The sequence below is a fragment of the Phragmites australis genome, chromosome 2, assembly GCF_958298935.1.
Source record: "Phragmites australis chromosome 2, lpPhrAust1.1, whole genome shotgun sequence".
NCBI lineage: Eukaryota > Viridiplantae > Streptophyta > Magnoliopsida > Poales > Poaceae > Phragmites > Phragmites australis.
In genome coordinates, this window is record NC_084922.1 from 6,598,036 (window position 1) to 6,625,704 (window position 27,669).

At 39.9% G+C, this 27,669-nt stretch overlaps 3 protein-coding genes across 6 annotated transcripts; 1 reads left to right on the plus strand and 2 right to left on the minus strand.

Annotated features, from left to right (window-relative positions):
* Positions 1 to 1,874: 1,874 nt before the first annotated feature.
* LOC133896476 (uncharacterized) lies at positions 1,875 to 7,537 on the minus strand. 4 transcript variants are annotated; one of them, XM_062337094.1, is made up of 5 exons: positions 7,095 to 7,537; positions 5,075 to 5,329; positions 4,671 to 4,747; positions 2,922 to 4,260; positions 1,875 to 2,735 (listed from the first exon to the last, which is right to left on the minus strand). In XM_062337094.1, the coding sequence occupies exons 2-5, from the start codon at positions 5,229 to 5,231 to the stop codon at positions 2,113 to 2,115; spliced, it is 2,196 nt and encodes a 731-aa protein (XP_062193078.1). In that variant the 5' UTR covers positions 5,232 to 5,329; positions 7,095 to 7,537; the 3' UTR covers positions 1,875 to 2,112. The 4 variants fall into 4 exon arrangements, with proteins under 4 accessions (XP_062193078.1, XP_062193087.1, XP_062193096.1 ...); XM_062337103.1 differs by having other exon boundaries at positions 5,075 to 5,333; XM_062337121.1 differs by having other exon boundaries at positions 1,876 to 2,735; positions 3,069 to 4,260; positions 7,095 to 7,535.
* A 2,541-nt stretch (positions 7,538 to 10,078) lies between these two features.
* LOC133896499 (very-long-chain enoyl-CoA reductase-like) lies at positions 10,079 to 14,525 on the minus strand. Its single transcript, XM_062337132.1, has 4 exons — positions 14,301 to 14,525; positions 14,121 to 14,160; positions 10,488 to 11,242; positions 10,079 to 10,420 (listed from the first exon to the last, which is right to left on the minus strand). The coding sequence occupies exons 1-4, from the start codon at positions 14,367 to 14,369 to the stop codon at positions 10,352 to 10,354; spliced, it is 933 nt and encodes a 310-aa protein (XP_062193116.1). The 5' UTR covers positions 14,370 to 14,525; the 3' UTR covers positions 10,079 to 10,351.
* Positions 14,526 to 19,424: 4,899 nt separating this feature from the next.
* On the plus strand, positions 19,425 to 27,369 carry LOC133902100 (geranylgeranyl transferase type-1 subunit beta-like). Its single transcript, XM_062343685.1, has 20 exons — positions 19,425 to 19,990; positions 21,046 to 21,121; positions 21,220 to 21,278; positions 21,389 to 21,528; positions 22,053 to 22,108; positions 22,189 to 22,265; positions 22,364 to 22,409; positions 22,569 to 22,693; positions 23,099 to 23,166; positions 23,247 to 23,334; positions 23,437 to 23,577; positions 24,465 to 24,613; positions 24,736 to 24,847; positions 25,268 to 25,286; positions 25,694 to 25,782; positions 26,261 to 26,314; positions 26,414 to 26,484; positions 26,611 to 26,692; positions 26,779 to 26,875; positions 26,971 to 27,369. The coding sequence occupies exons 1-20, from the start codon at positions 19,826 to 19,828 to the stop codon at positions 27,039 to 27,041; spliced, it is 1,785 nt and encodes a 594-aa protein (XP_062199669.1). The 5' UTR covers positions 19,425 to 19,825; the 3' UTR covers positions 27,042 to 27,369.
* Positions 27,370 to 27,669: the final 300 nt, after the last annotated feature.

Here is a 27,669-nt window from a genome sequence, read left to right on the forward strand (position 1 = left end):
TACCTAGAATATCTTCACGAAAGGAATTTCGTTCTCTTCAGCACGGTAACGATTTTCTTTTACGGTTTCCGGCACGAAGGGATTCTATAGTTATTTACTTTAAGATAGGATTTTCTATCCTTTTCCTTCACAAATCTCTTCGAAGTGAATCTGTTAGAGATGAGAGAAAATAAGGAGAATTAGAATGTGAAAAAAATTAAAACAAAATAAAATAAAGAGGATGCGGTTAAAGATAGTCAACAAATTTTTTTTCTGGTCATTGCCGTTAGCACCATCTTTTCACTCAACTGTAGCATTCGTACCAGCAACCGTGCATGCCGGGTAGGCATGCCTAGGGATGGGTTATCCGTTTTGATTCAGTGCTCCTCTTTCAAATGACATTGACGTCAGAGTGGCAACATGAGGATATGATTGATGCTACGTTTCGTACGCTACCATCTACCGTCCCAAATAACAACAACAATTTTTTCCGGCATGTTCAAACATCTCAAGTCGGTGGCAAAAAGTCTTCTTTGCTTTTTGTCGTGGACAATAATGTCGTTGCCTTATCTTCTTCTCCAGCGTGAGTGAACTCTCTGGAACCCTCCTGCTTGCAGATATATCTGTTCTCATTTCTAGAGAGAGATTATCATCTATATTTATATTCTTATAAAATATACAATAAAATATACAATTTGTAATAGATTTAAACGATCTCTATTATTTATCTTGCACAGTCAAACAGTCTATAATCAAAATTAGTTTTGTATCTCCTCCGCTCTCCTATAATATATGAAGTCACAATAATATATGAAGTCACAATGAATTAGTAGGTTAACAATCAACATACTCCTCGTACGTTGTTTTTATCACTTATTGATTATACTGTGCTCTCTTTTCTTCTGTCAACCTATTTCCAAAACATTTTTAAATTACTATATCTAGATTGATTTTACGTGTGTAAAATACGTGTGCAGTTACGAGTAATTATGAAAATGACATGCACTAGATAACTGATGAAATTTCTAGCGCAAGTTAAGTGCAAAGACCTCATCGGAGTAATTAATTTCAGACTAGCAAAGTACAGTAATTCGCCAGATGCTCTCCCTTCAGTTCAGATAACTACAATTGGTCTTTCATGTCCAAACACAACCTTCTGCACCAAAACAAGACATGTGTACTCCATAATGCATCTTTGATGGAAACAAAAATGAGCATCGGATCATACATTTATTTTCGATAGAATTTTGGATACTTTTATTTTTCAAGCAAAGCTTATTAGCTGGGCCGAATTCAGGAACACCTGAGCAGGCTCAATCACATCCTGATGCTTAGGGATGGATCAGGCTTAGCAGGTAGCATCGTGTACCTGCTAGCAGTGGATACCAAGCCCAGCCCAACCCGATAAATCAGCCTAGTAAAGCCCAAATGACTCAACTTTATTTCAGATCACGTTCAGTTCGTTCAATGGTATCAGATTTCAGTTACCGAACGGTAGCGATCGCTGTCATATCTGATTCTGGCTGTTAGAATGAGTAACTCAGTAATATGCAGTCACACCACCCTAAAATAGTTCGAACTTTTCTTGGTCATTGTCCACAAGTCACTAGCAATCTGAGCAAAATAAAGATCTGAAGCTTTTAGAATCTGTGTTACCCGGACACCTGTGTCCAAATTTATTTGCCGAATCGGACACCTCGAACCCGTATCGGATTCCGAGTTGTATTTTGCGTGTCCAAATTTTCTTTGCCGAATCGGACACCCGAGTCTGAGTCGGATTCCGACACCCGTGTCTGTGTCCAGATAACACTGTTTAGAATAGATACATGAACTGCCACTTTTCACCTTTGCCTGCCTAACAAATTTCTGTTTCAAACTCTGTTTTCTGTAGATTATTATACATCCAAATAGTAGTGCAAAACAATTTCTCCTTCATTCATTTATACTAGTACTCAACAGGCAAAACTTTCAAGAACATGAATTGAATTCATAAGACCTAACAACGATCCCCAGATTGTGTTTTCCTCAAGTGAAAACAAAAAGAATTTGTAATATGTACATTAGAATGATCCCATGCATCTGCACAATATAAAACTCCCAAACTTAAAAAAGGGGACAAAACAACTATCTAATTCAAAACTCTGCAAGCTGAAGAATGAGCTCAGTCAGAAGCTTGTCAAATACAAAGTCTGCCAACTTGTTCCCTAGACGATCAGCGTCTCTATGAAAATTCATCCAGCGATCACTCTTGGCTAGGTCACTCGACAAAATCATGTCGACTTCTATGCTGGGCCGTGATTGTTCTTCCAATCGGCAGCTCACTTTAGACCATAATTCCTTGAGGACAAGGTGCCCCACAGGTTTTGGTTTATCAAAAGATGAGAACCAAGAGAGTTTAGACTTACAAACAGAATATTTCTTGTAGATGTCAAGCAGTGCTTCGTTTGTTAAGTCAAACAGAAGTAGCTGATCAGCAGACATATCAGTGAAGTCAAATGCTGCTGCAGCAGCCTCGTAGTGTTGGCACTCCTCTTCTTGGAGAGCTGTAATGTTTTGAGAATACCATTCATCAAACATTATTTCATTGCTGAAGCTAGACTTCTTGAATAAGTCCTTCACATAGTTCAACTCGACTTTGTGTGTTGTATCTATTTTCAGACCATTTAAGTCATCAAAATCACTTTCTTGTACAACATCAATGCCAATTGAAACTTCAGCATCATTTAAATGGAGAATTCTTGGCTTCAGCGATGTATCTGCAAGAGTCAAAAAACAAGAAAATGTAACTGGAAATTGAAAGTAAGTGCTTGGAACAAGAGATAGACAAATGCAAAAGTAAATTCGAGAACTTGATGTGTTTCATTCATGGTTTTGGTAATAAGTTAATAACCGAGTCATTAATTATATGCATAGGGTTTCTGAACACTAAATGAAAATCTCACCATCCAGTGGTGTACGTTTCACCGGACTATCAGGATCATCTAAGAAGGCCACGTCAAGAACAGAATTTGGACTTTCAGTTTCTTGTTTACAGCTTATACTTATGTCTGCTTCAAATTCGTGGCTGGAATCAGGAACACAAAAGGTACCTTCTATTGGTTTTGAAATATGGAATGAGTGCATTTGATTGTCATGAGAAATTGTTGTATGTTCTTCTGCAACTTTGTCGTCTTTTGAAGGAAGAGCATTACATGAACCTACTTCTGTTGATGACCGGATCCGACCATTGTCACGAATATCTGCGTGTTCTTCTGGAATGTCAACTTCTTCTGATGTTGAACGTGCATCACCCAAATCGACTTCAGTTAATGAGAAAACCTGGTTGCTATGATCACATGTTGCTGCTTGTTCTTCTGAGATATCAACAACTTCTGAAGGTGAAGGAGCAGCACATGAGTCAGCTTCAGTCGATACTGCAGCATCGCATTTTTTGTCACTGATGTACTCTTCAAATAAAGAAAGATTTCCAGAGCCACCAGCAATTTCATCACTAGAGCTCTCATCCACAGCAACTTTTACATCCCCATCAACATCATTTTTCTCTGAAACATGTGATGCCAAGGCATCTTCTGGAGTTACTAGATTTTCATCGAACTCAGCATTAGAAGTTCTTTGAAATGAACTCTTCACACCAGGGTCAACCAAAGAATGATCCCTAGTAGACTTCGAGATTGTCAGCATTCTTTTGGATTCACTACTTGCAATGGAATCAAGTAAGCGAGAGTAACTTTCCAATGATTCAGTGAGGGAACGTGAACGCCGAAAAGCTTGATTTACATGTCTCTTTGCAGCAGGACCAATGTAAGGTTTCAGTCCATCCCTATCATATGTGGCAGAGGCTGATCGGGGAAGCTCTTCGCTGATTACATCTCCAGACACCTTTCCATAAGGGACCTTATGAAGAACCCCATCCATTGAAATGCTACGGTGGCTCTTTCGATTCACACGGCTTTGGCCTCTCTTTATGAGAAATGAAGAACTTGTATCACTATCACAACCATCTGGGGTGCTAGATGTACCATGGTGGAAGTTTGTATTTGTAGCATTTTGCATTGACAATGTAGTACTGTGTGAAGAACTATCACCACTGGAAGTGGCTTCACCATCAAGAACATATTCATTGCTTTCCAGGTAGTGTATTGAAATGGTGCGCAGTAGCTTTGGTGCAACAGGAAGCATCTTTTCTTTCTGACCTTCGCTTCCATATAATTTCCTTAGAATCAAGGACCTCAAACTAGCTTTACCAGAACTCTTTTTTGAGGCCTTCTGTTTTCTTGTAACCTGAAATAGGAGAAATGAAAGGAATAAGGTAAGTCATCTCCAAATGAAAATTAGTTGTATGTGTAGGTAGTTTTGGAGAAGGAAGGTACTTAGATAAACTGCGTGTATTAAACATTATATCTAAAGAAGTATCATATATATATATTTGTATACTAGTACCCACACAACATGCTTACACATAGTAGCTAATTTGCTTAAGGCGGATAAAGTTTCAGACAAATTAGTACCAATTCGAACTAAAAAGGAAAAAAATGGAAAAGTGGCAATGCATTTAATTCAAGTGCTTAACCATAAAGCAGAAAATAGGGAGTGGAGATGGTTTACTGAAGACAGACCAGGAGATGAATAGAACAAAATTAAAAATACAATTTAAGAAAAAGGTCAGTTTGCAGATGGGTTATTGAATATACTTCAGTGTTTTTTTCAACGTCCACGATGCCACTGTCTTCGTTTTTCAATGGAGCATAGGAGCTTCGACGTCTATTTCCTGAATCATAAGATAAATAACTCAATATAAATTCATGAGCATAATTTCTATTATTTTTTGTACAGATGAATGCAAAGTACAGCTTTTGGTTAGGTTCCAAATAAGGTGAACAAATTGATATCAGTAGATTAAAATAAGTCAAACAGTAAATGCACTAGTTATATTTTTATTGCATCATTAGTTGCGCAAGTTGCTGTGACGGTCAAAACAAAAACAATGCCGAATACATGAATGGCAAACATGAGTTTTACAATTACACTCCACTACCTTGTGCTAATATTCAAGACAATTTGACAAGTACAAAGAATGAAGGACTCAATGACTTACCACCACCGCTTTTCCCCTGACCATGTTTCTTGTCAGATAGCATCTTTGTGGACCACAGGCGACGGCGAAATCCAAAGAACTGAAGAATGCCCCATCGGCACCCTTGTAATTCCTTGCCATAAAGCGCGGACTCCTGATGCTGCAACAGCTGGGCCATTTGGTGTTAGCCCGCCAGCAAAGAAGAGCGGTGGTTCCTTATGAGCACCACCCTTGTTAAACAAGGAGCAAGGCTTCAGCTTTGCTTTACCTTCCCGCCTGTCTTGAACAAACAGGCCACTGATTAACAATCTCACAAACGGCATACCTAATACCTTTCCAACTCTGAATAAACAATTGCCTCAAGACCATGTTGGAAAAGTTTATGCGCCGAACAAATTTAATACAGGAAAAGATAGTCCCCAACCAAGTATCCACAAAATCAGCAAGCTAAAGGAAGATACTAATCCTGAGAAAACGCATAAAGTATCATAGAAAATTTACTTGCACCGTAAACGATGAACATGCAAATAAAAGCCATCTTAACAGGGCCTTTTCTAACTTTTTCTAGACTAATGAACCAAACATACTGACAGACAGAAATCCGCCAACTGCAATGGAGGTATTTATTAAGACGTTCATTATAAAATATCTATCCATATCCGTGTTAGTTAGTGTATCCATTCCTAATCAATAGTTAGATTAGCGTCTCCATTGCTAATCAATAATTAGATGATTATAGAGGAATGGAAGCTATACACCGCTGAGATGAAGAAAAAGATTGTGATTTGCAGTCCTTTTTTTCTACGGCATACTTAAACCATGGCCAAACATCCAAAGGCAAGATAAAGGAGTTAGAGGAAGATTCTAATGAAAAGGATAATGAACAACGTAGGAAACAATCGCGTGTTAAGCAAAAAGTTTCACTACGCTTTTCTTCAGTATTTTATTGCCAACACAAAAAGGAAATGAACACGGACAAGAAACAGAAAACAGATTACTAACAAATTACTACAAATTACTAACACTTGAAGACTGTGGAAAAGGAGCAAAGTGGAAATGTGAGTAACCTACCAAAAAAATTTAAAAGTCAGGAAATATGGAGTTAAAGAACAACTACATGTACTATGTCACCACTGGGCTGATTCAGTTAACGAGACCAGGAACGAGGAACTAGGCCCACTCAAGTGAATGAAAGTCTCCTTATTACAAGCCCTCTATGAATTAAGTCCATTGAAACGATGCTAAGCTACGAAATTCTTTCAACTCCTAAGGGGAAATTGCCCACTGTAACCAAAAGGACAACTTTTTTTTAATTTTCTGACTAACATAATCAGTGTTCACTTCTTCAATTGATCAGATGATCATGAACTGCCAGAAAATCCATCTTCAAAAAACGAATTCAAGGGAGAGAAAAAGGCACCAAGATGCAAGTGGGAGAACACACTGCAGGAGCAATTACATGACTCCACATGTAACTTGAACCATAGAAAACTAGAACCAGTGTCTTGACTGCGTATCATCATCCGAACCACACGCCAAAAACAATTTCACCTTTTAGGTCCACGTCTCCAATCGGATCCGTAATACGTGAGGAAATTGATTGGCTACTGTCCAAGTCAGACTCAGAACTCCAGAACAATCATAAAACGAGAGGGAATAGCTCGGATGGACACAAACAGAAATGAACAAGTAGTAAATTTCAGCCACCAAAGCCCAAAGGCGACATAATTAAACGTACGCTTATTGATCCAAACAAAAATGATGGAAAAAAAAAAAAGGCATCTTGGCCTTTCTTCCCGAAAACTAGCAGCGGACCAAAACGCAACCAAAACACCGAAGATAAATCACCTCCTGACTCCTGAGCTCACTCTCGCGGGTTTGCGGCAGCTCCCGTTGATCGATCGAACGTTCAGAAATCTATTGACGCCTTTCCATGAACAGATTAACCGCGCACGCAAAGCAGCGGCCATGGCATCAAGAACGCACGAAACAAGCAGCAAAACCAAACAAAAAGATTTCCTTTTTCTCCTCTGAAACTAACCTTGGATTCAGACGACGACGAGGACGCCTGCAGCCGGCAATCCGGGAGGTTTTGGTATCGGAATATCGAGGGCTGGAGGCTTGGAGTTCTGGAAGGTTATTGGAAAGAAACGGGAATAAGAATGGGGAAGTGATGAAGAGGAAATGCGAGGGGGGTTTCGGTTAAATTCCGATCAGTGGCGGCCTGCCCGGATGGCGGGTGCTGGTAGTTGAAAACTTCCGCCATTTTTTTCCCTTTAACAAAAGAGTTAGTCTACAAACATGGTTATTATAGTTACAATATATCTTAATCTTGTCTTATTATACTTAGATCCGGTACTAATCTTGATTAAGTAAAATACAAAACTCAAGTGAATTCATCTAGAGCAACTCCAATAAATTAAACAATAAATACGAAGTTATATATAGATATAGTAGACTGAGCATGGTACTAGGTTTACACATGCACACTTAGGCTGGCATGGCTCCAACTTCTATTTTTAAATTTTTATTTTTAGATTAAAATAAAAATAAAATGATTTATGTAAACACTCTGGGTGTATCTACGACTTCAGCTCTATAAATTTCTAAAATTAGAAATAATCAGCTCTAATAATTCTCGTATTTGGAGCTTTGTCGAACATGTTCTTACTATCTATTGGGCATGACGACTTGCAGGAATTTTATAGAAAATCTGGCTGGAACGTGGTTATTAATTTTTATCTCCTGCGATGCATCGTGAACCCTCTTTATTTATATTTCATATTTTAAAGGGCTGTGGTTGAAATTTATAGAGTTTGGGAATATCTTTTACTTGCTGCTTTTTTATGTGAAAAAGTGAGATGAGATGAGTGTCCTCGTCAGCCGCTGAGCGAGCAAATTAGGGCACCAACAAACACATATATCAAAGCAAAGTATGGTGAGAGTACAAAGAACCGCGTCGTCGTCCATCATGGGCTTTATGGCGTCACCTTTAATTAATCATTTGATTTTGTGTTCCAAAGCCTCATATTGCTCCTTGATTTCGTTTCCTTTTCGTAGACTTCACTGTCTTGTGTACTTGTTTGCGTCCTGGTGGGCCATAGGAAAATGTTTTTTTTTTGGGGGGGGGGGGGGGCGGGGGCATAGGAAAATATTGGTGTGAATATGACTTCAAGATATTTTTTTATTGCTCTATAAAAAGAGATATTTTTATTTAAGAATTCAGCGAGTAATAATTTCGGAGAAGAATTTATGTTTAAAATGAGACATGGATTTGGTTGAGTTGACCTGGTCAATGTTTGGGAGTAGTAGTCCTGCACGCAGCGGCTCCAGTGAGACTTGGCATGATTTTTATTTCGTTCTTATTGGCTACAAAGCTAATAAGCTATTATTTGAGTGTCAAGCTAGGTCATCATAGAAATAAAAGAAAAGGAAAGTGGTAGGAAAGGATAAACTTGGGTGGTCTTGTGTTCACCTGTTTTATCTCCATATTACTCTTAAGCCCTTAAGTTCCATATACTCCATCTTGCAGCGAATTGGAATTTGCTAATTTGGAATGAAAAATCATTTGGATTGGTGAATCTCTAACATGTGGAGGAACTTTACAAGATCTGTATTGCTTCTCAGAAAGTTCTCATGAAATTCCTATTCCGCAACCACAATGGAGAACTTTCAGTCTTTGCGTAGCAACTGAATTCTAGTATTATTCATGAAAGGCAATCGTCGTCCAGCGATCATGTGAAGTCAGCCAATTCTAGTATTATTCATGAAAGACAATCGTCGTCCAGCGATCATGTCGAGATCGCTGCAGCACTGATGTCATAAAGAATTCTCACTCATCCATGAGTCCATGACTAACTTGTGATTTGCATGCTGCAGCACCTTCTGGGCACCGACTACTACTCACTAGTGATGGAGCATACAAATGGAAAGAAAACTGTGAAAGTCAACCTTGGAATTGCTGAAGAAATTCTTGGGTCATAGCTTGTGCAAGCTGACCTTTTCGGTGCCAAGTGGGTCATAGCAGATGCAAATGACCGGCTGAACTGGTCAATCGGGTCAAACTCCGAAGATCATACGACCTCAACAAAAAATTAAAAATATCCTAAGATCATGTGGCTGTAAAATCTTTGAGATTAACTGAAGTGTCAAACGCTGCAGGGAAATCTACTCTGCATATGTTGGAACTGAAAAGCAGTGTGATCCTTGAGACACTGCAATTGACTGGTCAGTGCTTTTCTTGCTTGTCGCTTTGTAGTTGTAGCTGACAATACAAACAGTACAGGTTAGTGGTAGCAAGAGACCGGCGGCAAGAGAACAAGCTATGAAAGTGATGGTCAGCAAGAAAGCTTCCGGTCTAATTGTCGTACTGCCACCAACCATCGTAGGTCTTATGCAATTCATATGATTTAGATTTAGATTTAGATATTCCTTCAGAATATATATTGATCATGGAAATAATATCTTAAAAGAATTTTGGACGGGCTCAGCTCCGAGCTTAATTTCGGCCAATTCATTTCGACAAAAAAAAGGGGCTCACCATGAGCATTCAGAGTTTTTCTTTCCCTTTCTTTCCTTTGTTTTCTTTTACCGTGTAGAGGGCATGAGCAATACCAAACTAAGGTATCTTTCTTATTTTTCCTTCAGGTCAAATCAGAGGAGTAATGGCCCCATGGAGGCTGAGACTCCAAGTAAAACAAGTTGTGGTCTGCAGAATGTCCACATGTGAGCAGTTGCAAAAAATTCATGTGTTTGGTCTTAGTGAATGGGATGGCAAGCTCAAAAGTAATTTTTGTAAGTACATGATAGCTGTGCCATCAGGAAAGATATATCATCAGGACCACATAAGTCAGCAAGTAATCACTCACCATGAAGCTCTATGCTGTGCAATCAGGTTGGCGACAACAATGTCCAGCTGCAGAGTGCAGATGAGATATGCAGGATAGGACAACAACGCCAAGCGTCAAACGAAATTATGTTTGCATTCGCTTCTGCTTGGACAAATGGGGGGAAAAGAATACGACATCAGATGGAAACTGTCATTGTTTTAACCATTTCCACAGGAACAATGCGTAACATTGTGACAGAAATCAAAGAAAAAGTTTCACATCCATCTTTCGGATTAGAAATTTCAGATCACGGAATTAAAGTTTAGCTGGTACGACGAGATTAGTACAAACGATGATATTCAAGAATCAAACTTCTGAACGCTGGGGACGCAGTAGATTTTCTTTTTTGAAGAACAAACGCAGTAGATATTGAATCCCAATGGGCCAACCCACAATTGTCGCTGCCCCTTCACAGGAATGGAGGGAGAATCACCCAGCGGCGAGGGTATTTGGGTCTCCCGTCCTTGCCATCAAACAGCTGCAGGAGAAGCAATGTCAGTAAAGCTCGTGGTATTAGTCAGTATGCAGGGAAGAGCAACACTTGCCTTCTTCAGACGGCTGTGCTTGCCCAGCGCCCAGTTGGTCATGATACTTGCTGCCACAACGAGGAAGATGTAACCGGCCACAGTCTGCGTAGCAATGTTGAACCCAAGCCACTGGTAGATCTCAGTGGTGTAGTTCGCACACGTCACAATGTTGAACAAGAAACCACGAGGGATCTGGTAACCACCACTGCCGCTCGGGCTTCTGAGGTTCCTCAGCAGGATGTGGCAGTAGAAGTTTGCGATTTGGCAGAGGATCCCAAAGCCAAACCCAATCTTCATCTGCAGATCACTCACAGGGGTGTAGAGCGGGTGGTTGCAGTAGTAAGCAATGTAAGCACCAAAGGTCCAGTAGTAGGCGCAGTTCCTGAAGACATTTGACAGAGGTGATGTCGCGTGGCTGAAACGGTGCACAAAGAATGTCTCCATGATCCTCTTGAAGTAGTGGAAGCACCAGGAGTACATGGCGTAGGTCTGGACAGGATGGATGACCCGTTCTCCCTCATATCCAAAGTATTTGTAGACGGGCAAATAATAGAACATGGGGTAGATAATAAGAGGACCCAAGTATTCAAAGAAGAACAGCGTGCTGTAGTAAACCTGCGGGCCTAAATCTTTAAAGACTACTGTCAGTGACCCAGAACCCTTCTCACAGTATTCTGACAGGCTGGCCTTCGGACTAAGGACAACCGGCTTTCGACCTTTTCCAGGTTGTTGAGGCAGGGTGAGCCGCTGCCTAGAAGGATAATACTTCTTAGCTGCATGGTGCAGAGACAAGCAGTTAGCTACTAGAAGCAAGACCTAAACCAATTCATGATCATTTTTTTTTCATCTGGCACAGTCACACATTCTGCCCATCACGATCAAGCAAGAAGTAAATTTTAGATGCAAAATCTAATACTGTTCTCAATGTTAGCTACTAGTGCTGAAAGCTTGAAGCTGGAATCATATTAGTTTGCATCCAATAGAAGTACCACAATTAGCTTCACAGTAAAATTGCAGAAACGGGAGTCAGTTCTCACTTCTCAGCTCACCTATTCAGGTTTATATACCTCAGGAAGCCAATCTTATACTTGTGCATTCTTTTTTCTATAGACAAGTTGCAGAATTTATTGTGGCCAGTATTTTCCTTTTGGAAATGGGGAAAGATGCAAAAGGCTGAAGCACTTTGTTATCACAACATATTTTACCAACATCAGGAAGTGAATGTTTCAGGTGCAATAGCTGAGCAAGAAACCACCACAATTTGCCATTTTGCAACTCAGCAATCCACAGTAATAGTATTTGACTCATTTAAACAGTACTGCATAACCATATATGATGATGTATTTCTCACTCAACACATGACAGCATGTCTTCTTTAGTGGTCCAACATGAATAATAAGTGCTTGTCAGCACCACCCCAGGATAATATCATGGAACATTAATAAACTAACATGCAGATCTACAAGTGAACAGAAGGGTACAATTGAGAAAGGTGCCCATAAATGTGACATAAATACCACATGGACAGATATAAGATGGCTCTTGACCGCTAACACATCTAAAATATGATAATTTCAAGTAGTAAACTTGGTATGTTCATTGATAGTGCTCCATAAGGGTACTAAATTTCAGCATTTAGAATAATGATAGTACTGCAAATAAGCTTGACAACACGAAAAAAGTCAAAACATCAAATAGAAAAGGGAATGAAAACCATAATAAGGCTTTCTGTTTCTTTCAACCAAGAGCAAGAAAAAAAAAAAACTCCACCAGAGGAGAAGTCCCAAGACTTTGTTTTAAGAGAGGGGAGTACCGAACCCTTTAGGGAGGTACTCACACAACCTGTGAGCACCTGGGTATACTTGTATTCAAGTCTTGATGCATAAGCATGTTAAGGATGGCATTAATGCTAAGTATGTAATTTTGGCATTAAATGTGTTTCTTACATATGTAGCCATGCTTATGTACTTCGAATTACACACTTTTTAACAGAATAAGCATTAGCTTGCCACATTATCTTCACCATGGCCCATTGTTCAACAAAATCAATTTTTTAACTTACAGTTAGAAGGTTAATAACACATTCCAAACTAAATTGCAGATAACCCCGAACTACACTTCTTGTTCCCATTTAATTTATCCTTCTTTGAGCCTTTTGTTTCCGCAGGTCATAACTCATAAAGTGTGTGCTTGTAGTTTGTACTTGAAAAAGAATTCACAAAGTGTGTGAGTTGATGCTGATGGCCAACTCCCACCTACCTAAACACATTGCACAACCTGTAGCAACCAAAAGATTCCCTACGAATCTGAGGAAGCAAGGACAGCAACCAATCTGAATGAACCAAAGGTTGAATACAGTTATTGGTGTGTGGATTGAGTTACAACTGCAAGTACTAGATATGATTCGAACCTAACACTCAATCAGTTATTGACTAATGCTTGCAGCTTCCCTCAAGTCCTCTCTTTCTTTTTAAAGTTAGAACGGAGGATGAACATGCATACACACAGGCATGCACAGCACAAACATAGGCGTGAGTGCAGCATGCGTCTAGAACTACGGAGGCTGGGATGAACCTGCAACCTCAAGGAGCGCGAGCTGCGCATTCCTACTGAGGCGTACTTTTTGGACATAAGGTGGGCAACCGGGGATCGATCAAACCTAACATGAGAGGAGTTTATAAACAGAGACTTAAATGATTAGAATATTCTCAAAGAACTATCCACAGATAGAAGTATATGAAAGTTAGCAATAAACATGTTAGAACCATAACTTATGCATCAGTCTCCATATACCATTATTACTTTTAATTTTTTTTACTATTACTAGTACTATCATTATTATTTCTCATCATCTTTTTAGTTAGATCTTGTGAGTTTCATCTCTAGCCTACCTCAACTTGCTTGGGACAAATACTGCTGTTGTTGTTGTAAGGTGGGCAACCAGATATGAAACCCAATGAGTGGATTTGTGCTCACACGTCTGCACAGCTGACCAACTGTATGCACTACAACTTTGCTCATAGTTAACGCTCGTGTGGTGGGCTGACGGGCTTCACTGATGTTACATAGTGACATGGTGTAATACTAGACCCCCAGTTTGATCAATACAAGAACAGAAAAATCAGCGCCCTTCACTTAACTACATAGCATAGTGCCCATATTGACTCTTCATGACCATAACAAGCCCCCAAAATTGACAGATTTGAACCTTTTGAGCGAACTCAATCTGGGCATCCCATCATCAAAGCATTTAAAACTTGCTAATGAAGTTCACAAACTTAATCTGCAGGATGTATAAAAACAGGACGACCATCCAGTTCTAATAATACTGAACACAAGCCTCTAGAAGGCTGCAGATTGAATTGTTTGTAGGGACACCCTACAACAGTACAACACTTGGCTATCTTTTCAACAATCAGCAGCACTGCTGGAACAGATTTTTTTTTAATTGACTTTTTGCCATGACCCTTGCAAAGATAAGTAGTGCCTACAGATGCCTACTTGACAAAGACACTGAAAACATCCCATGTTGGCAACTCCAGAACACAAAGATTTCTCTTCCTCATAACCAAACATTGCAACGCATGAATGAACACACAATACTACAGAAAGTACAACCAAGTAACAAAATTTCAGCAAGAATTCACTTACTCTTGGCATGGATGGCCTCCTGCAGATCCGCGACCTTGGCCTGCAAACGAACCCACGAATCAGTCGAAATACAAACCCTTCCACGAGATCTTAAACCCTAACCGAGACGACGCCAAGAGAACTCCACCCCTGACCCAAATCAAGAACCGGCGGCGTGAGAGAGAGAGAATGAGCACGTACCGAGTCCTTGAGCTCGATGCCGCCCTTGACGAGCTCCCGGCCGCTCCGGGACACGACGGTCACCTTCATCCTCCCGCCTCCGCTCGGTAGCGGCGGCAGCGAGGCAAGCCGAGGACTACTACGGCTGCTCTACTGCTGGCGCTCTGGTCGTAGGGGAGGAGTAGGAGACGGGCGGCGAGGGAGTGGACGGGCGGAGGTGGCGTATTTGATCCCGCGGCGGGGCGGCCGTGGGGCCCGCGTGCAGGTGTGGCGGTTGGACCCGCCGGAGTTATGTGGCGTTATGGGGTTCAACTTCTTGATGTGGACCGGGTCCATGGTCTCCGAAAAAGAACATGTTTGACAGACATTAACTCTGAAAACTGAGTATCTCTAAGAAATTTTATGAAGTTGTAGCTATAAATATATCGGAGGGTGTTTTAGATAAGTTATTTTATTTTTATTTTAAATTAAAAATATATATTTAAAATATTTTATTTTAATATACAAACTTTCGATCTGATAGGTAAGTAAGAGTTGAAGTTTTGATAAAAATAATCTAAAACTCAGTGTACGAGTTAGGATTATAAACCGGTGCAGAACTTGTATGAATTCATCTTCAATTTCAAGTTGGTGGAACAAGTCATGTACCAACTATAGAATCGCTTCTTAAAAATAAAGTATCAAATATACATCCAAACTAGATCGCAAATCGTCAGTAGCCGTGGGAACAATGAGCAGGGAAAAGGGCGCCAAACTACCTGAGTGGTGAGTGCTACTCGGTTGCACGTCCTTGTGTTCAACATGAGTAAAGACTGAAGAGCCTTGTTGTGGCCAAAGTCTAGCTTGGGGCGTAGGAAACTTCAAGCAGTTTCATATGCAAATCATGCGAAATTAAGCTTGAAAAACGCCCTAGATCTGCTCAGTGCCCACCCCGAGCGAACGCCACGTCAGCCGGTGCATGGACTGCGTCCATGGGAAGGTTAACCAGGGCACGTGACCGGAGTTAAAGGGGCCTGTAGTTGGTTGGGAGGTAGGCCGGGAGACCAGCGGCTAACCGTTCCTTTGCTCTCACGCACGCTCTTCCCGTGCCACTCCAATTCCGTCCTGCTGACCGTCGAAAGCCAATTTTATAAAATCATATTAAAAAAGTTTTTATAAGATATTATTTATATATCTAGCTCGTAATCTAATATTTAGACTAAATAGAAAAGAGATAATTATAGAACAGAATTATATACAATTTAGTTCTCAACCGCCACCCGTCGCTGCTATCCGTACCAAGGCCAGACTCCTAGCACGCATGCACTCTGTTTGTCCTATGTAAGTACCGGATGCTCGTGGTACTTTGTACCACGGTGACAGACTGATAGTGCTACTAGTGTGGTCGTGCCCGATGCTGGCGTCGTGCCACTTCACAGCTCATTGACCATTATGGTCGGAGTAGCGCCAACGCAAAATTTCAGGCAACTTAGGCCTGTTTGGTTTGACACAGATAGCTAGACTAAATTTTGAACATGCTAGGTGATTTGTCTAGCATTTGGTTCAAAGCTAAAATTTGATGGTGTCCCAATTTTTTTTTAGCCTTGCTAGCTTACAAAACTGGCAGCGGGATGAGTTTTGGATGGCCGATTTGACCATTCAGGTTTTGATCAGGCTACTAAATTTTAGCTTTGTAACGAATCAAACGATTATTTTTTATTAAATTTTATAATTACTTTAACTTTGACTATATCCAATATTTAGCTTGGCATTAGGATCTGTAACAAAATAACCCCGTACTCTCCTTCCTATCCACCTTGACAATACACTGCAAATCTAGTATTCACTTCGAAGCTTTGGGTTACCCTCGTAATGCCAGAATTTTATCAGCTCAATGGGAGGTATGTCCATGGCAGGATTCAATTTATCGACGGTAACCAATCAAAATTTGTGGTTACCGAACTTATCGTTCTAGTTCGATTTCAGAAACCGAACAATAACCGAATTTAAATTTAAAAAATCAAAAAAATAAAAAAGTCAAAAAAATCTTAAAAAACTAGACACAATTCTAAGACCTTTTATGAATTTTTTTTTAAAATAATGTCGTTTGCATCACATTCTATAGGGAGAAAGTTTGAAAAAAAGGAAAAAAAGTTGAAGCGTGCGGCTCAATTATTAACTCAAGTTAAGGAAAAACTTAACATGAAAACACATATTTTTCTTGTGTAGGACATATCTTAAGAGGATCTTTAAAATTAATTTTACTTCATTTAGAGTTTTATTCATTTCTCTATAATTTTTACAAAGTTCACTAGCATAAAGTGAATATGTTAAGAAACAGCACTGTAATTAACTTTTTCATGTCTACTATTATTTTTCCTTCGTAAAGCATAGTATAAATAAACTAATAAAAGTGGTTTCACTAATTTTAGAGGTGTGATGGGTCAGTTATGAATTAATCTAGTCGCAACACATTTACACAATCCTGCATGTTACAATAACTAATTTATGAGTTCATATATTTTTAAAAGAAATATGATCATGTAATAAGACTAACAAAATTAGTTTCATGATTTTTGGATTAGCAAAAAGTAAACTATATATTTAACTTGATTTAACAAATACATTTTCTCACAGAAAAATTTGAACTTTTTTATGAGTATAAGTACTTTTATCATGTAGAACATGTTACAAGGAAACCAATAAAATTTGTTTCACTTGATTTGAAGTTCAGATGAATTATTTATTGATTTTACAAGATTGAGATAATTTTTGGATTTTTTGTTTAACTTCACCGAAAATCGAGAAAACCGAGTGGTTACCGACAGTGCGGAAAATTCGAGAAAACCGCTCGATAAATCAAGAAAACCACTCAGTAACCGGTCCAAGAGGCTATTCTGACAAAATTTTGACCAAATTTTAAAATTTAGCAAATGAATTTTATCCGAATTTCAGTCGAATTTTGAGCGGTTATCGCGAATTTTCGATAACCGCCCGAGCTCGGTAACCGACGGCTGGTCGGTAAGTTAAACCCTGGCCCATGGCCGAATCATACTGTAAGTTTTTGTGACCACGTTTCAATTCCTTCAGTTTCGTCAGAGGATGTAATACGAGTGGACTAGCATATCAACCATAATATTTTTTCTTTTCCACATGATAAGCAATGCATATGTATCTATACTCTTATAACATATATAAGTTGTAGTATATTTGATTAATCTATACCGTCCATCTAAATTGATCAAAACGTCATCGTATAAAGTTAGATCATATTCTTCTTTAAAAATACTTTTAATCTTTCGTATCTAAACGTTCAATATTATTTATTTTTTATATTTAGACTTCCAATATTTTTTATAATCTATTCATGGCAAGTAAGAAAAAAAAAATCTTATTTCCACATGCTTATGCATGGTGAGTCGCTAGTTGCACGTGGCCCTGAACCACGGTCGTGCTCTGCCGCGGCAAATTGAACAAACACTATTTTTTTCCGTGCATCAATTTAGTATATTCACTCTGAAAAGTAGTGTGTCAGTTGTCTCAACTAAATCATTACACATGGAAATTTACATATAAGCTATTATTTACGTAATAAACTTATAATGGGCTGCATTTGTATTGCGCAATTCAAATGAACCGGCACATCATTGAGCATTGGGTGGAGTAACAATATTTATCAGTACAAGTAATTATGATTCATCATTTTATTCAATTTGATTTGTATTGTCCTTACTTATTTCCTACCATCCTGATAACTTAAACAATTAAACAACTGATTCAACAAAACATTGGTCATGCTTTCCGTCGAAGGATGAGTCCAAAGCCCTGACACTCTTTTGGATCCAAATATATTTGATTCCATGTGTGAACCTTAAGGAATCTAGTTTTGTGTGTCTGAGATTCAATTCTTTTTTTGAGTTTTAGACGCTAGTTTTGAAGAGGACGCCGCACCAGGAAGTTTGAGCCAAGGAAATTAGAGCGTCGTCCCAAAAAAATTAACTCCAAAATGACGTATATATATATATATATTCATACACATAAGATTCGATATGCCATGAATCATAATATGAGACTAGTGAATTCACATCTAATAGAATATCTAAATATATTCAATAAGTTGGTAGATCGGATGAACGGATGCGCAACATTTTTCTAAAAATAAATTTCACAATCCCACCGCATTCTTATGCTATACGTTTCTAGCGCCCGTTTCTAGCGCCACGTCGTCCTGGGCTCCTGCCACAACAATCTCTCTTGCGCAGCCAGAATAGTGCCCGAGCGGCCCTGATCGCGCGGCGGCGACGCAATTACCGGCGGAGGCTAGGCAAAAGCCACCGTAGACGTTGCGCATGAGCTCGCGCTTGGCAGCGTGCTCCATGGCTTCCATGGTTTTGTCGCGCCTAAGCCTCGGTAGTTTGGCTATTGCGACGCTATCCGGTGGCTCTCGTGCACACTTTGGCCATCCACTAGCGAGTGTTAGGTATGTTTGATAGAATTTTTTATAATGTAAAATTTGTATGGAAAGTGATTTTATAAGGAAAGTAATTTATGATGTTTTTTTAAGAAATGATTTTCTGAGAAAAATAATTTTGTGGTTAAAAGTGATTCTCCATGATAAATTTTATGAAGAAATTGATTTTATATGAGGTGTGAATCAGGGTAAACTGATTTTTTTTTAGCTCCAATCATCTAGTTTGTTTTAAGAAATAATTACTATATAAACACTTAAAAACTAAAAAATTGTAAACTGCTATTTAATAAATCTCTTACTAAGATGGTCTAAAAGCTATAACAAACCCACTCTGGTAGAGAGAGAGCGTGATTATGTGGTATAGGACAGGATAACATTGCGTTAGAAACGAGCTCCCATTTTATATATTGTGTATACTTCACGAGACTTGGTCAGAAACGAGGAGCGCAGAAATAGTAGTTTCGAGAGAAAGAACTAAACAATAGAGGGTTTGTGAAATGGGAAAACAATAGTAGGTTTGTGACGATTAAGATAAGAATACGGTGCGTTTGTGAAATTTACTTAATTCCTAAAGTTTAATTGATACTTAGGCTGTACTATTATTTTGTTAGCGATGGTTACGAAGAATGATATACTATTTCTTCTCTACGCGTGCGATATCCAGTGGTTTTGTCTATGACTGCATGGATTCTAACATACATCCATCAAAATCATATAAAAGTCCACATTTGTAGTTGCATCCGAGGTATCCATGCTTAACTTTGGATCCAAAGAGGATACGAGTTAGAGCTTAGAGGAGGTACTAAACAATTTTATACTGAACAGAAAAACAGACATAAGAAATTTTTCCCTTAATTCAATCCAGCTCCATCCCAATCGTTGTTCACTGGATTATCCCCCCCCCCCCCCCACCAATTCCATCGCCACCTGTGAAGCCCTGGTCTTCGATTCGTGGCACCTCTGAGCAAGGCAGCGGATCGGAGGCGGCCGCGGCGGCTCCAGCGGACCCAGGAGAAGTGAGGACTCCGACCAAACGGCGGCTTGGAGGTGGCGCCGACGCCGGCGACGTGGTACTCTCGGCGGCCGACCGCTGGAGATGGGGAAGCCGGAGCTCGCCGGGTTCGCGCGCGCGCACCACGTGGCGTTCTTTGATGCCATGGCCACCGAGCTCCCCGGCGACTACGCGACGCAGGAGGTCAACCACCTCACCCTCGCTTACTTCGCCGTCGCCGGCCTCTCCCTGCTGCGGGAGCTCGACCGGGTAAATTCTCACCGCTGTGAAGTCGCGACGCGTCTTTTCTCGATCCGCTTGCAGGATTACGAGGAAGTTTAGTCCCCCCCCCCCCCCAGTGATTTGTTACGTTCTGGTTGCGCCTGCGTGCAAAAGTTGGATCTTGATTACTTGTTCGGGGTCTTATGTGGTTGCTTTGCTTGCTCTTAGTGTAACCCAAATTATATGCAAAAAGAAAATAGATCTAGGCAGCAGCAGGTCTGTGCTCTTAAGAATTAGGATAGCAGATCATCTCTCTCTGAACATGGTTGGGCTGGTTAGGAAGGAGGTACTTGGAACAAAGAGGTAAAAGGGGTGCATTCAAAGCCTGTGACAGAAAGAAAGCTGAAAGAATTGTAGCTCACTTTGTAATTCCATTAAATTTCATTAAATTGTGGCGATGAGTACAAGGAAGTAGTTTTAATAAATTACTTGAAGAAGTCATACTGGTAAGCACGAGTAGCTTTCGTGATGATAAATGCAGGAGGTTGCAACAATGGGGGTAGCAGAATACCACTTATGGATAGATGAACGGATGGACTTCTCGATGTTTCTGAAGGCTTGTATTAGCAATGTTAGCATTTGACCCATTAGTTAATTAGTCTACTCAAAGTGGTTAGAGATGAACGGGCCTAGGGATATATAACTCTATTTGGCATGTAAATGTCATAGCTATGTTTAGGAAGACTATGTACCACATAGCTGTCTTTAGGAAGAAGGGAGCCCACGTGATCTTGATGCTGTAGCAACAAGGTCGCGAAAGTGCCCTTAATGTTGATCTTGTAGTCTAAATCACGCTCGTTTTGTCTAGGCAGTTGGTAGTTGCCTGAATGCTCCGGACAGTTGGGGCTGTCTGTTGGTTATTGGTTGAGTTTATCCTATTCAATATTGATTGCTTATGTGAACCATGAGAGCCTCAGGTTTAACGTAATCTGCTGAAGGAGTTAAATGTAGCATATAGTACTCTTTAATATTTTGACTCTTCAGTAAGAAGTACTGAAGTAATGTAGTAATTTCAGAAGTTGTGTATCTGCTTGTTTGTTTAGGTTAACAAGGATCAGATTGCCAAATGGGTTTTGTCTTTTCAAGTTCATCCTGAGGCAAATTGTGACGTAGATAATGGTAAGTTTCATTGTTACTTGTGCCAAAAAGACTATATGATTCCTAAATTTCCTATTTCTAGCTGTATGCCCGTTATATAACAGTTCATGCATTTCTAGGGCTGTTCTATGGATTCTGTGGTTCTAGGTCAACTCAATCTCCGTTACCTTATGTGAAGGTATGAGTGACTAATGCTGAAGTCTACCTTATCTCTTTTGTACATCTTCCTCATTTCTGTTATATTTGTGATGTGATAAATTTAAAATATTAAGTTATGCTCTGTTTCAGGACCCTTGCCACAATGGTAGTCATCTTGCAAGCACTTATTCTGCCCTCGCTATCCTGAAGATTGTAGGCTACGATCTTGCAAATATTGATAATAAGGCACTTTTATTGTCTATGAAAAAGCTCCAACAACCAGATGGAAGGTATGCCTATAGCATCAGTCTCCCATCTCATGGTTATTAGACTTGTAAATTGGCACTGGAAGTATCAAGTATCTATATTTTCAGTTTTTCACATCTGCTTACATTATCAAGAGAATAGTTTCACCCCACCTTACTTGCTCTTTAATGATTTTCGTAACTCTCGTAGTTGGTTCACATCCCTGATTGTATTTGAGGAACATATATGATTGCTTACCGAACACACTTTTCCCTGTGTCAACTTAAATCATGTTCTCTTGTTGAAACATATTTTACATTACTAAATGCCACCTTTCCATATATTTGTACTTTCGGCCTTAGCAATCCTGTTCAGCAAGAATGTTCTGAGTAAATGCATGCATGCTATTGATGGTTGTTGCCTGTCCATATGTGCAGGCGCATGTGATTTTGCTTATCAGTGAGCTTTTGGTTGTTTGTTAGCCAGCTAGGAGGCTTCAATTTCATGAACACCATGTCTTGTTTAATACATTGGCTTATTGGCTTGCTTGACTTGCATCTTTTTGTAGCTTCATGCCTACTCATATTGGTGCAGAAACAGACCTTCGCTTTGTATACTGTGCAGGTGAGGAGCACCTTCCTTTATTTGCACTTGTAATTGATCTTTCTTTGATATAACTTGTCGCATATCATGTATCTTTTCAGCTGCAATCTGCTCAATGCTAGATGACTGGACAGGAATGGACAAGTTAAAGGCAAAGGAATACATTCTTAACTGCCAGGTTGATTTGCAAAAAATTATAATCTTCCACATTTTGCATTGAGATAGCAAAGCCCCCATTCATTTGCAATGCCTAATTCTTGTTGCTATCATATGCAGTCATATGATGGAGGCTTTAGCATGGTTCCTGGTTCAGAATCTCATGGTAGGCAATTCCATTGACCTTTTGATGTGTAACTTTACCTACTTTTGTTGTCAATGTCATATGAAAGTAATCTTTGGATTATGTGGCAACTGAGTTAAATATTTGCTTTCACTTTGCAATGGGTCATGGGTTCTCATTGTCTTTGTGTTAGTGAGTCAGGTGGAGGGACTTTTTGTGCCGTTGCAGCTCTCCATCTAATGGGCTTCATTCAAGTTGATTTGGCATCTAACTTAAGGGATTTTGTGTCGATTGACACACGCATGCTCCTGGAGTGGTGCCTTCAGGTTAAATTCTGCTCAACCACGCGTCCACAATTATTTATGGAAAGTTGCCCTCTTGTTTGATTTATTATAGTAATAAGAAATTTTATGTGCTCACTTGTCACATGTGTATGGCAATAATTTTTTTTCCTGAAAATAGAAATTATGTCTACTAAACTAACCTATTTAGTACATATCTTATCCACTATATAAACATGCCATTTTTTTAGTTACTCATGCTGGGGAAATGCAGCATTTGTTATTATGCCACACTTTCCTGTTCATGTTACCATCCATCTGAAATTAGCAAAAGTAATAAAATAACAAAAAGGGAAGTAATGGTACAAGAAAGCAACAAAAGGTTAAAAAGAACTCGAGTGCTTTTACCAATCGTGAACCTTACGAACTGATTGCATTATTATCGTGTAGAGGCAAGTTACTGATGGAGGATTCCAAGGGAGAAGAAACAAGCCCAGTGATACTTGCTATGCTTTTTGGTAAGTATATTTTCCAATCTCTGTGCTAGTTGTCAGACTAGCAACAAGAACTCCGATTAATTTTCTTGCTTCCAATGCAGGGTTGGAGGTGTTCTGAAGATCATTGGTGCCGACCACTTGATTGATCATTGTGCTCTACGGGAATTTTTGCTGACCTGCCAGTCACCTGTGATGACCTAAAACCTCTTCTATCAGCTTAATCAAGTTCTCAAATTCATCAAGTTGCTTTTTTACTGACTTAGGATATGTCTGTGTTTTCTGGTACAACAGTATGGAGGCTTTACAAAGTTTCCATATGGTCGAATACCGGACATCTACCATTCTTATTATGGCCTGGCTGCCCTTTCCTTGTTGGAAGAGGAAGGTCTCGAACCACTTCACGTCGAACTGGGGATCCTCTCTGCTGCATTATAGATATCGGTGCTTCTATTGAATCCGATTAATTTGCAATGTTTTGGAAAGATAAACCTTGCAATCTATTACGACATGCAGCTGAAAGCTAAGGAAGTAGTTTACAAATGAAGTTAGTTGACATTTGTTGTTTTCAGTGTGCTGCTTATTTGGATGGGCAGACCATATAATGTTTTCTGGGCAATTTTTTGAGATGTTTATCCTGGATAATTTTGATTGTAAAGAAGTGCAAGAATTTATCAACTGAGCTTTCTTCTTCGGAGTTAGTTGAACCAATTGCTGACAGTTGAGTTAGCTGAACAGTTTAATTGCTTGGAAAGGTACCGAAATGTTCTTGGTGTGCCTGTTCGGCATGACTGCATGACTGATGACTGCTGATGTTCGTGCGGTCCTGACGTATGCACTTAACTACATGCTGTTTCAATAACACTTATTTTAGACATCTGCATACCCTTTTTTCCTTTGAGAATTTAGTTAAAGTAACTTGAGATTTGAATCCCTTTCATAAAAAAAGAATCGAGCTTTGAATCAAGCAGCATGTACTTTTAATTTATACAGATTGGTGTCCGATGAGAAGGAAGACATGAAAAAGAAAAGAAAACACAAAGGACGCACACTTTGTGTTGTACTGTACTTTCCGTCTTCCGCTGCTCTGGACGAGATTTTGCTGGTCACATGAATGGAATTGGCGCGGGTGTCGGGCAGGTAGTTGAGCAGCTGCAGCAGCCATAACTGCCACTGCCCACTCCCATCCGTCCATCCGATCCCAATTCATTGCCAAATCAATCCGAGCAGTTGTTGGCCCGCCGCTGCCAGATCGAATCGAACTCCGATCCGTGCAACCCACTGCCAAGACGCCGATAGTATTTCTACAACTAGATCGTTAGGCATCTGGGGACCCCGGTAGAAGCAGCCAAGCTCATCCCGGTGGCGGTGTCCTCTTCCTCCTCCCTGCGGCTTTGCCAATGGCGGGCGTCGGCTCGACGGTGCGGCGGCTCTACCTCTCCGTCTACAACTGGGTCGTCTTCTACGGATGGTCCGTTGCCCCGCCTGCTGCTGCTGTTCTTGGGTCCCGGATGGATCTTTCTTGTGTTGGCTTTGCTCCGTTGGCCGGCTCTTTGTTTGACTTGGGTTTTCTTGGATCTTGGGGTCGTGCAGGGCGCAGGTGTTGTACTACGCCATCTTGGCGCTGCTGGAGAGCGGGCATGAGGCCGTCTACGCCGCCGTCGAGCGGCCGCTGCAGTTCGCACAGACCGCCGCCATCATGGAGGTCTGGGTTTTCTCCTCCATTTTCATGCTCTTCGATTCTTGCTTTTGTCACAGTAAAATTGTCTACTTTAGTGCAATTGTGCTAGGTGTTGTTTTGATCTACTTAAGTAGTAGGATTACTGCTGTCAAGTTGAGTAAGGTTACACACAAAATTCACTTCTTGTGGTTTTAAACAGGAAGAACTACAAAACAACCAAACCGCTGTGTGCGCTAACAGAGATATTCATATTACCAAGGGCCGTAGAAAAAACTGAGTGATTCTACTTCAGTTATGTTTTTTTATGTGCTAGACGAATTTTATGCGGAATTTCTTCTATATCATAGTTCCAGATTTCAGCAGTTTCTTTCTTTCTTTTCACATGGAGATTGTGAAGTACTAACTCTTTGTGTTTGCCTGGTGGTCGCATTGCTGGTGGCGTAGATTCTTCACGGGCTTGTAGGTAAGTTATTCTTTCTGCTTGGTGGATACTAATACACTTCCCTTTTTCCTAGTAGACACATTTCCAATCTTCTCAAAACATTTTTTTTGAACACTAAAACTTGACTAACCTAAGAGGAACTAGGTGACGTTTAAATAAGAAGAAATAGACATTCAAATTTGAGTCAAAGAGGACTCAAATTTGGGTGGTCTAGGCGTTCATCCACACCATCAACCAATTGAGGCTCAGTTCCTAAATCTTCTCAAAATATTATGATACAGACATCAGCCTAGATCTTGAACACATCAAAGACATGTTTCATTTTTGGAAGGTGCTTTGTTAGATTCCTAAAACAACAATACTTTCTTCACTCTTGTGCTATCTGTTCATTTTTGGTCACTATTGTAATAAGCTCATCTTCTTTAAAGGGTTGGTGAGGTCTCCAGTCTCTGCAACTCTTCCACAAATCGGATCAAGGTTGTTTCTTACATGGGGCGTCTTGTGGAGTTTTCCTGAGGTATCGTCGGTTCATCACTAGCAAGTCTGTATTTTTTTCATATGACATGCATTTTAAGGAACATATAAGACATATCGTACTTTGTTCATGAGGTTGAGAATTTCTATTTGTAAGATAGAAACTTGTTTTTAAGTGTTGCTGTTTTGCTGGAACCTTGAGTTATGACAAGGTTTTAAGCATTTGCTAGAAAGTAGAGAACACACATTAGATGATGTTGTCATTTTTGGGACTAGTATATGGAGACCAGGCAATCCCATCGGTTTTATGTCTGGTCATGGAATAAGTAACTGCAGGTGAGCATTGTACAAGTGGCCTACCTGCTAGGCTGATATGCAAGCTAGGGCTGCTAGGCTAATATGCAAGCATCTTAGAAAAGGATTAATAGTGTTTTTATCTTTTGCATCCCTATTTCCATTTTTGTTTTTCTGTAAGTAGGCACTCGCTTGGTTTCTTGACAATATTGACTTTTGCTTTGCAGATGCATTCTCATATTCTTGTTACTACCTTGGTCATAAGCTGGTCCATCACCGAGGTACATATCACCACTTAAGTATATGGTGGTAAAGCCTAATACTTCAGCTTTATTCTGCATTTCAGAGTAATCTTGTGAGAAATTGCTAGTTTCCTGCAGATCATTAGGTACTCTTTCTTTGGTACGAAGGAGGCACTTGGATTTGCGCCTTCCTGGCTCTTATGGCTTAGGTTCGTACTCATCCAAAAAAAGCATCTCACAATTTGCTCCAAGTTTATAGAGGAGTTAACTACATTATCAGTAAATTTCCCTTAAAATGTGCCCCGCTTCACTGTTGTGGCACTCATTTCTTGCAGGTACAGCACCTTTATGGTATTGTATCCTACTGGTATCTCTAGTGAGGTTGGCCTGATCTTCCTCGCCCTGCCTTACATGAAGGTAACTGGAAAAAAAAAATGAGCTCCATATTGTTCATTTGATAACAATCTTTTTTAACCGCTCTTTTCTTGGGTGACTACTGTCAGGCATCTGAGAAATACTGCCTTAGGTTGCCCAACAAATGGAATTTCTCCTTTGATTACATGTATGGATCTATCCTTGCCATCCTTGTCTACGTTCCAGGTACCCTTCCCCTCCCCGCAATCGTCCTTCATTTTGTGTTCAACACTGAGCATGTAGGAATTAACAAGAAACTGGTTCGCTTTGGCTGACTGCAGGTAGTCCCCACATGTTTGGTTATATGCTTGCCCAGCGGAAGAAGGCATTGTCAAAGGTGAAAACTGCGTGATGATGCTCAAGAGCTTCCCAGAGCAGTATGCAACTTTGGAATGCGCCTAATGGCTCGTGTTTGTTGTAGCGGAACGGGGAATGTTAGAACACGCCTTCTCTTTTTTTCTTCTTCATGAATTATATGCGTTATAACTTAGCTCTTCCATGGTTGAATGCTTGATCCAATTGCCCAACATGGTGTAGTTGCATTACAGGTTGCCACTGTTCGAATGCTAATCCCTTGTACTTGCATCATGCTTGTAATATGTTACACAAATGTGGACAAGATCATTCTATGGTCTTTCAGTGCCTGGAAATTTTACCATTTTATGGTGGTATACCACTGATCTTTTGGAAAAAGAAAATGAGATTGCGAATAATGTTTGTTACTTGGGGCATCCTGTGGAGCTTTCTTGAGTTATCATCGGCTCATTACTAGCAAGCCTTGACCTTTTCGTATTAGACAGGTGTTATTTTGTTTGTGAGATTAGATTAAGTTCTGGATTTGAAGCTCTCGCTAAATAGAGAAGATTGATATTAGGCGATGTAGCAACTCTTCAGACTAGAAAATCTATTATTTTTACTTATGATCATGGAATAATCGCAACTAAGGGTATGTTTGTTTGGGCTTTGTTGAAAGCTGGTTT